The 12262-nt window shown below is 41.2% G+C and overlaps 1 protein-coding gene across 2 annotated transcripts in view; it reads left to right on the forward strand.

Moving 5' to 3' along the window:
• The window catches only part of dpp7 (dipeptidyl-peptidase 7), a 71675-nt gene that overhangs the window by 56142 nt on the left and 3271 nt on the right, over nt 1-12262 (forward strand). For both annotated transcript variants that reach the window (XM_063073952.1, XM_063073954.1), the window contains one exon: nt 10646-10764. In XM_063073952.1, the coding sequence (XP_062930022.1) occupies nt 10646-10764 (119 nt within the window). The remainder of the gene's footprint in view (nt 1-10645; nt 10765-12262) is intronic.

Here is a 12262-nt window from a genome sequence, read left to right on the forward strand (position 1 = left end):
ATCCTGGCAATTGCAGGCTTGCACAAGTGTCCATAGGGCCTGGACAAACTCAGCACTTGATTCCCCGGGCCATTGTTGCTGTGTTGCTAAGCAATGTCGCGCGTAGACGCTGTTTATCGGCCACAGGTATTGTCCTTTGAGGGCGCTCATCACGCTGTCGTAGCTCAGCTGGTCCCTGATCAGCGAATAGACCCATGGACTGACCCCGGAGAGTAGAACTCTGCGCTTCGCTACGGGATCGGTCGCTTTAATCTCCTCTAGGTACTCTTCAAAGCAGGCCAGCCAGAGTTCGAAAGTGCTTCCAGCTTCAGGCGTTTGCGGATCGAGGTCTAACTTGTCGGGTCTCAGGGTGTGTTCCATGCTTTAAAATTTACAGCAAATAAAATTGAAGCACCTTCAATAACTCCAAAAGACTGAAGTTGGGTAAAATACTGAAAGGCTGTTATTCGCTGTACAATACGACCTCCACGGTGAGTGTCTGCCCCCAGACTGAGGGGGATGGGCAAGGCGAAATCACCTTTATTCAGGAATCTGTGGGAGGAGCCAGAGGGGCAGTCAGCAGAGGGGCGTGTCCAGACAGTTAACCCAGTTACAACATATATATGGTTTACCAAAACTCTTTCAACCTTGTTTACATCTTTCCTGTAGGTAGTTGGCCAAAATTGTACACAATGCTCCAAATTAGGCCCTACCAGCATCTTATACAACTTCAACATAACATCCCATCTCTTGTACTCAATATTTTAATCTATGAAGCCTAATGTGCTAAATGCTTTCTTTACGACCCTATCTATCTGTGACACCACTTTCAATGAATTATAGTCCTGTATTCCCAGATCTCTTTGTTCTCCCGCACTTCTCAGTGCGCTAACGTGTAAAACCTATCTTGGTTGGTCCTACTGAAGTGCAACACTGTGCACTTCTCTGCATTAAATCCATCTCCCATTTATTAACCCGTTTTTCCAGTTGGTCCAGATCCTGCTGCCATCTCTGATGGTTGTCCGCGCTCACCATTGCACCCACAATCTTGGTGTTATCTGCAAATTTGCTAATCCGGTTAACCTCGTTATCACCCAGATCATTGATGTGGATGACAGACCTAGCACTGATCCCTGCAGCACTCCACTAGTCACAGGCCTCCAGTCAGAGTCAACCATCTACTACCTCTCTCTGGCTTCTCCCACAAAGCCAATATCTAATCCAATTTACTATCTCATCTTGAATGCCAAGCGACTGAACCTACTTGATCAACCTTCCATGCAGGACATTATCAAAAGCCTTGATAAAATCCATGTAGGGAACATCTAATGCCTTACCTTCATCAACTTTCCAGATAATTTCCTTGGAAAAACTCATTCGTTAGACAGGACCTACCACACACAAAGCCATGCCGACTATCCCTAATCAGTCCAATTAATACTCATAGATGGTCCCTTAGAATACTTTCCAGTAACTTTTCCACTACTGATGACTGACTCACTAGCCTATAATTTCCTAGTTTTATTTTTAGAGCTTTTCTTAACTAGTTGAATAACATTAGCAATCCTCTAATCGTCTGGTACCCCACTTGTCACTAAGGATGATTTCGATATCTCTGCTAGGACCCCTGCAATTTTTGCACTTGCCTCCCACAGGGTCTGAGGGAACACCTTGTCATGCCCTGGGGATTTATCAAATTTGCCTCAAGACAGTAGACAACTGCTCAGTAATCTGGATAGGGTCCATGAGCTTGCTGCTGCTTTGTCTCACCTCTTTCGAATCTGTGTCTGTCTCCTGAGTAAATACAGATGCAAAAAACAATCCATTTGAGATTCCTCTCTTCCCTCTTCCCCCCACCGCCATCTCTTTTGATTCCTTGCATAGATTACCATGCTGATTTACCAGAGGCCCAATTTTGTCCCTTGCAACTTTTTTGCTATTAACATATCTATAGACTCTCTTAAGGTGCTTGTCTGTTAGGGCAACCTCAAGCCTTTTTTTTAGATTTCTTTCATTTCCTTGTTATTAGTTCTCTTGCATTTCTTAATACACTTCAAGTACCTCATTTATTCCTATGCACCTAGCTCTTCTTAACCAAGGCCTCTATCTCTTGAAAATCAAGGTTCTCTAAATCTATTACCTTACTTTTTATCCTGACAGGCACATAAGCTTTGTACTCAAAATTTCACTTTTGAAGATCTCCAATTTAGAATCTCAATTTGTGAACCAGACCTATCTTTCTATATTTTCTTTGAAACTAATGGCATTATGATCACTAGATGCCAAGTGTTCCCTTACATAAGCTATCACTTGCCCTGTCTCATTCCCTAATAAGAGATAAAGTATTGCACACTCCCTCATTAGGACTTCTATGTACTGATTAAGGACATTTTCCTGAACACATTTGACAAACTATCCCATCTAGTCCTTTTATTGTATGGGAGTCTGGCAATATGTGGAAAGTTAAAATCATCTACTATAACAATCTTATTTTCTTGCAACAGTCTGCAATCTTTCTGCAAATTTGTTCCTCTAAATTCTGCGGAATGTTGGATGGTCTATAATATAGCCCCATTAATGTGGTCATACCTTTCTTATTCCTCAGTTCCACCCATAAAGCCTCACTAGATGAGTTCTCCAGTCTGTCCTGATTGAGCACTACCGTGACATTTCCCTGACTAGTAATGGGTTTGTAAAATAAATAAATAAATTTTATTTAATTTTATTTTAACCTAACAAGGCTGTTCCCACTGAAATGAGATAAAGCATTAATACATAACATTTTCAGAGTGGAAACATGAATGGGCACAGCATTCACGCCTGCTGTAGGTAATTATCCACTTAACCAATTTCATAAAAAGCCAAAATTCTATATGAACTTTATAAAAACAAAAACTGAATATTTCATTATGCAGTCCATTCAGCCTCTCGCTTGCTCACTAGTCATGGAGAGCATCAAGAGCATCTGAGAACAGTCTGTTTCTCAAGTAACCTTGAGTATATCTCAAGTAGGGATATGATGTGGGGGAGAGACAGGAGATTGGGGCTGAGAGAAAAATGGATCAGTCATGATGAAATGGCGGAGCAGACTGATGGGCCAAATGGCCTAATTTTGCTCCTTTGTCTTATGGTCTTATAGTCAGGACAGGCTTAGTACCACAGTGACAAACCCAGAGGCAACTCCAACATAATCAGAAGCTGATCCATACTTTTAAATTTTCTCTCCTCCCCCCACCATGAGTGGCACAGCATTGCAGCTAGTGGATAACTTTTGAAATATCTAAAATTTGTGCCCAAGAATTCAGTAACATTGCAAATTATAAGGATTTGCTTCATTTGATGGCTGATTTCCAGTGACATCAAAGCTGTTTTGTCCACCTATTACAAATACCAAATTAACAACCACTGCACCATGATTGTACAGAGGAATATGCATTTCTCCCAGTTTTTCTCCAGCAGCTGCTATTCTTATCTGCAACCAGATATTACTGCAAGTACTATTGTATGTTGTATGGCCTCTTGAGGGTTAACATATTTTCAGTTTGACTGAATCTGCAAATATTCAAACGTCATCACAGGTTGAGCATATATTCAAGAATGGTAACTAAATGCTTCTTGAAGGTATTTGAAACACTGGGAATCAGTTTTCTTAACTGAGACTTCTTGAACATATTTCTGTAAGTTGACTGCTGAAACAAGGCAGAATTGAATTCTTTTCACTACATCCGGATTTCATTCTGTTCTTATTGTGGTGTAGCCAATTTGATGCATAGTTGCAAATAAGGAAAGTCTGCAGATGCTGGAATTCTAAGCAACACATAAAATGGTACAGTCGACATTTCGGGCTGAGACCCTTCAGCAGGACTGGAGAAAAAAGGATGAGTATATTTAAAACATGGGGGAGGGGAGAGACAAACACAAAGTGATGGGCGAAACTGGGAGGGGGAGGGAGAAAGTACAGAACTGGGAAGTTGATTGGTGAAAAGAGATACAGAGCTAGAGAAGGGGGAGTCTGATAGAAGAGAACAGAAGGCCATGGAAGAAAGAAAAGTGGGGAGGAGCACCAGAGGGAGGTGGTGGGCAGGAAAGGAGATGAGATGAGAGAGGGAAATGGGGATGGGAAATGGTGAAGGAGAGGGGGGAGGGGCCCATTACTGTAACTTAGAGAAATCAATGTTGATGCCATCAGGTTGGAGACTACCCAGACGGAATATAAGGTGGTCTTCCTCCAACTTGAGTGTGGCCTCATCGCGACAGTAGAGGAAACATGGATTGACATATCGGAAGGGGAATGTGGAGTGGAGTTAAAATGAGTGACCACTAGGAGATCCCGCTTCTTGCAGACAGAGCATAAGTGCTCGGTGAAATGGTCTCCCAATCTATGTCGGGTCTCACTGATGACAAAGGAGGCCACACTGGGAGTACTGGATACAGTATATGACCTCAGCAGACTCACAGGTGCAGTGTCGCCTCACCTGGAAGGACTGTTTAGGGCCCTGAATGGTAGTGAGAGAGGAGGTGTAGGGGCAAGTGTTACACTTGTTCTCCTTGCAAGGATAAGTGCCAGAAGGAAGATCAGTGGAGAGGGTTGAATGGACAAGGGAGTCACGTAGGGAGCTATCCCTGGGGAAAGCGTAAAATGGCTGGGGGAGGGAAAGGTGTGCTTGGTGGTACAATCCCGTTGGAGATGATGGAAATTGCAGAGAATTATGTGCTGGATGTGGAGGCTGCTGGGGTGGTAGGTGAGGAGATTGGGAGACTGTTTCACTGAGAACCTACGCTCCGCCAGATGTGGGATCTCCCAGTGCCCACCAATTTTAATTCCATTTCCTTTCTTTTTATATCTTTTTATTGAATTAGTACACAAAAGGTAAACCATATAGGCACTGATACACAGTTGCAATATAACTTTACAAGAGATATTAATACACAAAAAAAAGTTAGTACAAACAGTGCAGTTTAGATATAAGATAACCAGGTAATAGAATAGTATACTAATTTTCAAATATGTCAATAAGGAAAAAAAAACCCACCGTGCAACTAAACTAAAAAGCAAAACAAAGCAATGGGCTAACTAGGTATCAAGTAGAGTTAAACAACTTAAAACAATCACGTCCTCAAACCCGACCTCCATTAAAAACAGTTAAAAAGCAAGAAGGGAATGTAAATATGGCCAGAGAAAGAAAAGAAATTACATTAAATGAAAATGTTGAATAAAAGATCTCCAAGTCTGTTCAAATTTAACTGAAGAATCATAAAGATTACTTCTAATTTTCTCCAGATTTAAACATAGTATCGTCTGGGAAAACCAAAAGAATGTAGTTGGAGCATTAATCTCCTTCCAATGTTGTAAAATACATCTTTTCGCCATTAAAGTAAGAAATGCAATCAATCTACGGGCTGAAGGGGAAAGATTACTGGAAATTTTAGGTAATCTAAAGATAGCAGATATCCAAAGATATTCCTGCTGCCTCAGATTTATTAGCACAATTTAGTCTTTTTTCAGGTTATAAATTAAATCTCGGTAAGAGTGAACTTTTTCCGATTAATAAGCAAGTTCCCTTATATCAGAATCTTCCGTTTAAATTGGTTAATAATCATTTTTCATATCTTGGGATTGAAGTTACCTGTAAGCATAAAGATTTATTTAAGACTAATTTCTTACCCTTAATCGATCACATTACTCAACTCTCGTTTAAATGGTCTCCATTTTATTTAACTTTGATTGGTCGTATTAATGCTGTTAAGATGTTTATTCTTCCAAAATTTTTATATGTATTTCAGGCACTACCAATTTTTGTTCCCAAATCCTTTTTTGATAAAGTTGACTCTAAAATTTCTTCATTTATTTGGCAAAATAAAAACCCGAGATTGGGTTTAATTCCATTTCCGAATCCCATTCCAATATGTCAGTCCATGACTTCCTCTACTGTTGCAATGAGGCCACACTTAGGTTGGAGGAACAACACCTTGTATTCCGTCTGGGTGGCACCCAACCTGATGGCACAAACATTGATTCCTCGAACTTCCGGTAATGGCACCCCCCCACCGCCCTCTGTCCTTCACCAGTCCCCATTCCCTTTTTCCCTTTCTCACCTGATCTTCTTGCCTGCCCATTGCACCTCTCTGGTGCTCCTACCCCCTTTTCTTTCTTCCATGGTCTTCTGTTCTCTCTCTATCCAACCCTGTATCTCTTTCACCGATCAACTTCCCAGCTCTTTTACTTTATCCCTCTCCCACCCCGTTTCACCTATTACCTTGTGTTTCTCTCTCTCGTCCCCACTATTAAATCTATGCCTCATCATTTTTTTCTCCAGTCCTGCTGAAGGGTCTCGGCTCAAAACATCGACTGTACTTTTTTTTCCCGTAGCAGCTACCTGGCTTGCTGAGTTTCTCCAGCATTTTGATGCACAGTTGAATAGTTCCATTTCACGCTGTTCTTGCATTGCATCATTTTCTAGAACTTTGCATTGCTGTTTTATCCAGCTCCACAAGGTTCTGATGATTTTCTAATATATATAATATGTCCCAGATAGCAAAATAAGGGTTTAAAACATTGTTCTAGTAAGGGCCAGAAGGGCCTATGCTGTGCTGCATCGCAATAAACAAATAAATTAGAAACAACATTTTTAAATTAAAAAAAACAAAATTTTGTTTTTAACATTAGTTCAAATTTTGAGTTATTTTGAAAATATCCAAGGAATTTTCCGGATTGAGATATTCCTCAAGAAACCTAAAACATAGTTTAATTGCATACCAGACCACCAAACACTCTGCTGTCTTTAATATATCTTCAATTATTTCTAAAGGAGTATCTAATCTGTTTGAGTAAATGAAATCCAGCACGTGTTTCAGCCCTCTTGCAGTGATGTAAATTAACTTGATAGTACTGTATTGTCATGTTGGCTTTCTAACAACTCACAGATGCTAAAATAAAGTTGTGTGCAAGGAAGGTGACTGCTTTAAGTCTCCAGCGTAATGTCACACAAAATGTTCCTTACCCACAAATGGAAGAGCCCCTCAAGTAACCTGCGGGGATAGGTATCTGAATCATGAATATTGCTCACATGGATTTTGCAAACTATTAGACATTTTTTCTAAGGTAGAAAATATTTCTTCTCCACAGTTCTTTTCTTTACTCTGACTTTCCTGCTTGATTCCTGCCGTTGTCAGTAAGGAGTTTTGTATGTCCACCCCGTTACTGCGTGGGTTTCCTCTGGGTGCCCCGGCTTCCTCCCATGGTCCAAAGGCGTACCGGTTAGTAGGTTAATTGGTCATTGTAAATTATCCCATGATTAGGCTAGGGTTAGACTGGGGGTTGCTGGGTGGTGTGGCTCGAAGGGCCTATTCCATACTGTATCTCAAATAAAAATAGAAAAAATCATGCTGAATCTACTAATTTATTTAGTCCCATATTTTAGAGGTGGGACATTTATAGTGACCATGAACTTCAGTAACTGAGAATTTTCTGATAATAGTCATGAGGGTGCCAGTTGTAAGTGAAATTCATTAGATACTTCTGAGGTGCTTCAAGGAATAAATACCGATGTTCAGGTTATCTGTTGCATTGGTATGTTAATTCATATGTTTGACTGAAGCCTGATTTATACTTCTGCGTCAACACGTCGCCGTAAGTACTGCGTTGCGGCAAACCCTACGCAAAGTCGACGCGGAACCCTACGCGAGAGCCTGCGTTGCTGTGACGCACACCTCTCCCAAAATGTAACGGCGCGTTGTGGCAACGCAGAAGGCAACAGCTGTGATTGGTCCGCTTGGTAGCATCGCATTTCATCCTACGCTGCAATAGCTTCCCATTGGGAGACTGAAGGGCAGGGAGGGATCTCTGACTGCAATGCTTTCCATAAAGCTTTACAGACCTCCGAAATTATGGAGGACACATTTCGCTTTTACGAAAAAAGATGCTCGCGTCTTGTTTACCCCGAGAAAGACTACCATGACCATGAGGCCTTGCGCGGGCAGGTGAGTGCGCATGCGTAATGTGCGTGAATTGCAGACACACCAACGCACAAGTATAAATCCTCACAACGCACGTAAGTCACTTGCGTAGGTTACAGCGTCCAGTTAACGCAGAAGTATAAATCAGGCTTAACAGTCCAACTGCTGGCTCTTGAAGCTATGTAACCATCAGATTCTTTGTTGCTGATATTGCTTACTGCTTGGAGATGTTTCATGAGTAAACATATAGCATTATTCAAATACTTTTTTTAATGTCCAATAATCACAAACTCCCAGAAATTCTGATTATTAACATTGAATATCATTGGTTTGTCTCTGCTACATTGATTCAACATTTAGTTAAACTGAATTGTTTAGAATACAGATCGCAATGTTTTATTGCAGCTTGACTCCTCTTAGTGTTTTATCTTTGTCAAGTATTTAAATTGTTGGCAGTAGTTGCCTGAACTTGTTCACAGACAAAATGCAATTAGTGTTCAGATACCCAATGTCATAGTGTGACTAAAACAATGTATTCAACATTACAAAGGTAATTTTGTTTGTCAAAATATTTTGGCTTTGCTTATGGATGAAAATCTGGATCATATTAAAATAATAGTTGCTGTAAGTAGAATTTTCTGCTTGAAGTATTGTCAGGTTGAATGCAAATTTTCCCCAAACGTAGTTGTTTGGATTTCTGTCAATACTATGGATTTACCCTATTTATTTTATTTCCATTTTAAAATTCTACTTATAAGTAGTAGAAATCAAGTTGTGCCAGTTGCTTGCCCAGCTTTTGATTTTATTTTTCTTCGTCATCATGTGGCTTGAAGTAGAAAACATGTCTTTTAACTTTTCCAAAGGTTTCAATGTTACCACCATCTAAAACAAAAACTGAAGCATCATAACTCGCTTACTCTTGCGCAATGTTTCTGTAGGAAATACATGTTAGTAGGGAAGTGGTGTTAGGTAAATTGAAGGGATTAAAGGCAGATAAATCCCCAGGGCCAGATGGTCTGCATCCCAGAGTGCTTAAGGAAGTGACCCAAGAAATAGTGGATGCATTAGTGATAATTTTTCAAAACTGTTTAGATTCTGGATTAGCTCCTGAGGATTGGAGGGTAGCTAATGTAACCCCGCCATTTAAAAAAGGAGGGAGAGAGAAACCGGGGAATTATAGACTGGTAAGCCTGACATTGGTGGTGGGGAAAATGCTAGAGTCAATTATCAAAGATGTGATAACAGCACATTTGGAAAGCGGTGAAATCATCCGACAAAGTCAGCATGGATTTGTGAAAGGAAAATCATGTCTGACGAATCTCATAGAATTTTTTGAGGATGTAATTAGTAGAGTGGATAGGGGAGAACCAGTGGATGTGGTATATTTGGATTTTCAAAAGGCTTTTGACAAGGTCCCACACAGGAGATTAGTGTGCAAACTTAAAGCACACAGTATTGGGGGTATGGTATTGATTTGGATAGAGAATTGGTAGGCAGACAGGAAGCAAAGAGTGGGAATAAACGGGACCTTTTCAGAATGGCAGGCAGTGACTAGTGGGGTACCGCAAGGCTCAGTGCTGGGACCCCAGTTGTTTACAATATATATTAATGACTTAGACGAGGGAATTAAATGCAGCATCTCCAAGTTTGCGGATGACACGAAGCTGGGTGGCAGTGTTAGCTGTGAGAAGGATGCTGAGAGGATGCAGGGTGACTTGGATAGGTTAGGTGAGTGGGCAAATTCATGGCAGATGCAATTTAATGTGGATAAACGGGAGGTTATCCACTTTGGTGGCAAGAACAGGAAAACAGATTATTATCTGAATGGTGGCCAATTAGGAAAAGGGGAGGTGCAACGAGACCTGGGTGTCATTGTACACCAGCCATTGAAAGTGGGCATGCAGGTGCAGCAGGCAGTGAAAAAGGCGAATGGTATGCTGGCATTCATAGCAAGAGGATTCGAGTACAGGAGCTGGGAGGTACTACTGCAGTTGTACAAGGCCTTGGTGAGACCACACCTGGAGTATTGTGTGCAGTTTTGGGTCCCCTAATCTGAGGAAAGACATCCTTGCCATAGAGGGAGTACAAAGAAGGTTCACCAGATTGATTCCTGGGATGGCAGGACTTTCGTATGATGAAAGACTGGATCGACTAGGCTTGTACTCTCTGGAATTTAGAAGATTGAGGGGGCATCTGATTGAAATGTATAAAATTCTAAAGGGAATGGACAGGCTAGATGCAGGAAGATTGTTCCCGATGTTGGGGAAGTCCAAAACGAGGGGTCACAGTTTGAGGATGAAGGGGAAGCCTTTTAGGACCGAGATGAGGAAAAACTTCTTCACAGGCTTGAAGGGCTGAATGGCCTACTCCCGCACCTATTTTCTATGTTTCTGTGTTTCAGTTTATACATATGGTAGGATCTTGTTTGATGAATTTATCTACTTCCTCAACTTGCTTTGCCACTTTCAATAATAATGCATACCTGCAAGTCTCCATGCCTGAGCCCTTTGGTTAATATTGCCTCATTCTTTCCACCAAAATGTGATACTCGACTTTGTTCTGTTATACTTATCCTGCAATTTGTACATGTATCCAAACAGCTTGTCTGTTTTCTCAGAAGTCTGCTCTCAACAAATTCACAAATTTTGTTTGTAATGTTAACAACTCATTTGACTAGTAGCTAATTTGTATTTTCACTACACTCTAACAGGTATGTTTTATAATTCGACGGGGACAAAAAAATGCTTTGATATCTATACTGAGTATCAACATTGTGCTGATCCGACAGGTTGTGGCTTGGGCTCTGCAAGTCAAGCATGGGATTTCCAGGTACTGAATTGTTCTATGTATGCTTGAAATCTGCCACAGAGCTTTTCTTAATCAATTTGATACCACGCATTGCACTAAAATAGTAGTGAGATGACAGATGTAATTGTAGCAATCCAAATGTGTGCTGTATAGTGAGTGCCTTTATTGCACTACATGCCCTTGTCCTCAACCATTCTGTGGAATGCTTGTCTGAATAGATGCTCCTTTACAGCTGCTGGCTTGCAACTTGTGTAACATTGCTATTATTGTGGTATTGGCTTAAAGAGAATTCTTGAAAGAGGAAAGAGGAAAACAGCTGAGATGTTAAATAATCTGTGTCTCCAAAGAAGTGACAGAAATTGCACACCAGATATAGGGAACCACCTATTTTCAAACCATCTTGCATTGGGTATTGTTGGGTCGATGGGGGGTGGGGGAATGACCTACCAGGGGAAAGATGCAGCAACTAGGTCTCTGACACTGAGTCTGGCTTTATGGCTCAGAAAGGGAGGGGAAAAAGAGGAGAGTGGTAGTGCTAGGAGATTCAGTAGTTACGTGAACAAACAGGAGATTCTGTGGATGTGAAGGAGACTCTTGGATGGTAAGTTGCCTACCAGGGTTAGGGACATTTCAGATCAGGTTCACAGCATTCTAAAAGGGAAAGGTGAGCAGCCAGAACTCATGGTGGATATTTATACCAATGACATATGTAGGAAAAGGGATGAGGCCTTGAAGAGTGAATATAAGGAGCAAGGTAGGAAGCTGAAAAGCAAAACTCAAGGGCTGTAATTTCTGGATTGCTATCTGTGCCAGTGAATAGCATGATATGGCAGACGAATGCATGGCTGAAAAATTGGCATGGGAACTGGGTTTGAGATTTCTGGATTATTGGCATCTCTTCTGGGGAAGTTATGACCTGGACAAAAGGGACAGGCTGCACCTGAACTCAAAGGGTACCAATATCCTTGCAGGCAGGTTTGCTAGAGATTTTGGGGAGACTAACCAGAGTGGTGGGTCAGAGGAGAGCAGTTGGTATGAAAGTAGATGCAACGTGCAGATAGACTGAAGGATGGGCAGAGGTTAGGGCATAATTGTAGTAATTTGGATGGGTTGAAATGTGTCTGTTATAATGCAAGACGGTTTAGGAACAAGGGTGATGAACTTGGAGCATGGAACAGTACATGGAACTACAACATTGTGGAGATTACAGACTTGGCTGTCAGAGGGGAAAATTGGCAGCTGGATGTTCTGAAGTTTCAAAAGGAACAGGAAGGGAGGTAAAAGAGGTGAGGGAGTGGCATTGCTAATCAGGGATAGTATCACAGCTGTAGAAAGAGGGATTGTCTACTGAGTCAGTTTGGGTGGAAGTCAAACAAGGGAGCAATCACTCTTGGGAATATTCTGTATACTCTCATTAGCAAAAGAGACATTGAGGAACAGATTGGGAGGAACATTTTGGAAAGGTGCAAACATAATGAATTTTGTCATGGTGGACTTTTACTTCCTTAATTTTGACTGA

This window comes from Mobula hypostoma, chromosome 21 (genome assembly GCF_963921235.1).
Source record: "Mobula hypostoma chromosome 21, sMobHyp1.1, whole genome shotgun sequence".
In the NCBI taxonomy this organism is placed as follows: domain Eukaryota; kingdom Metazoa; phylum Chordata; class Chondrichthyes; order Myliobatiformes; family Myliobatidae; genus Mobula; species Mobula hypostoma.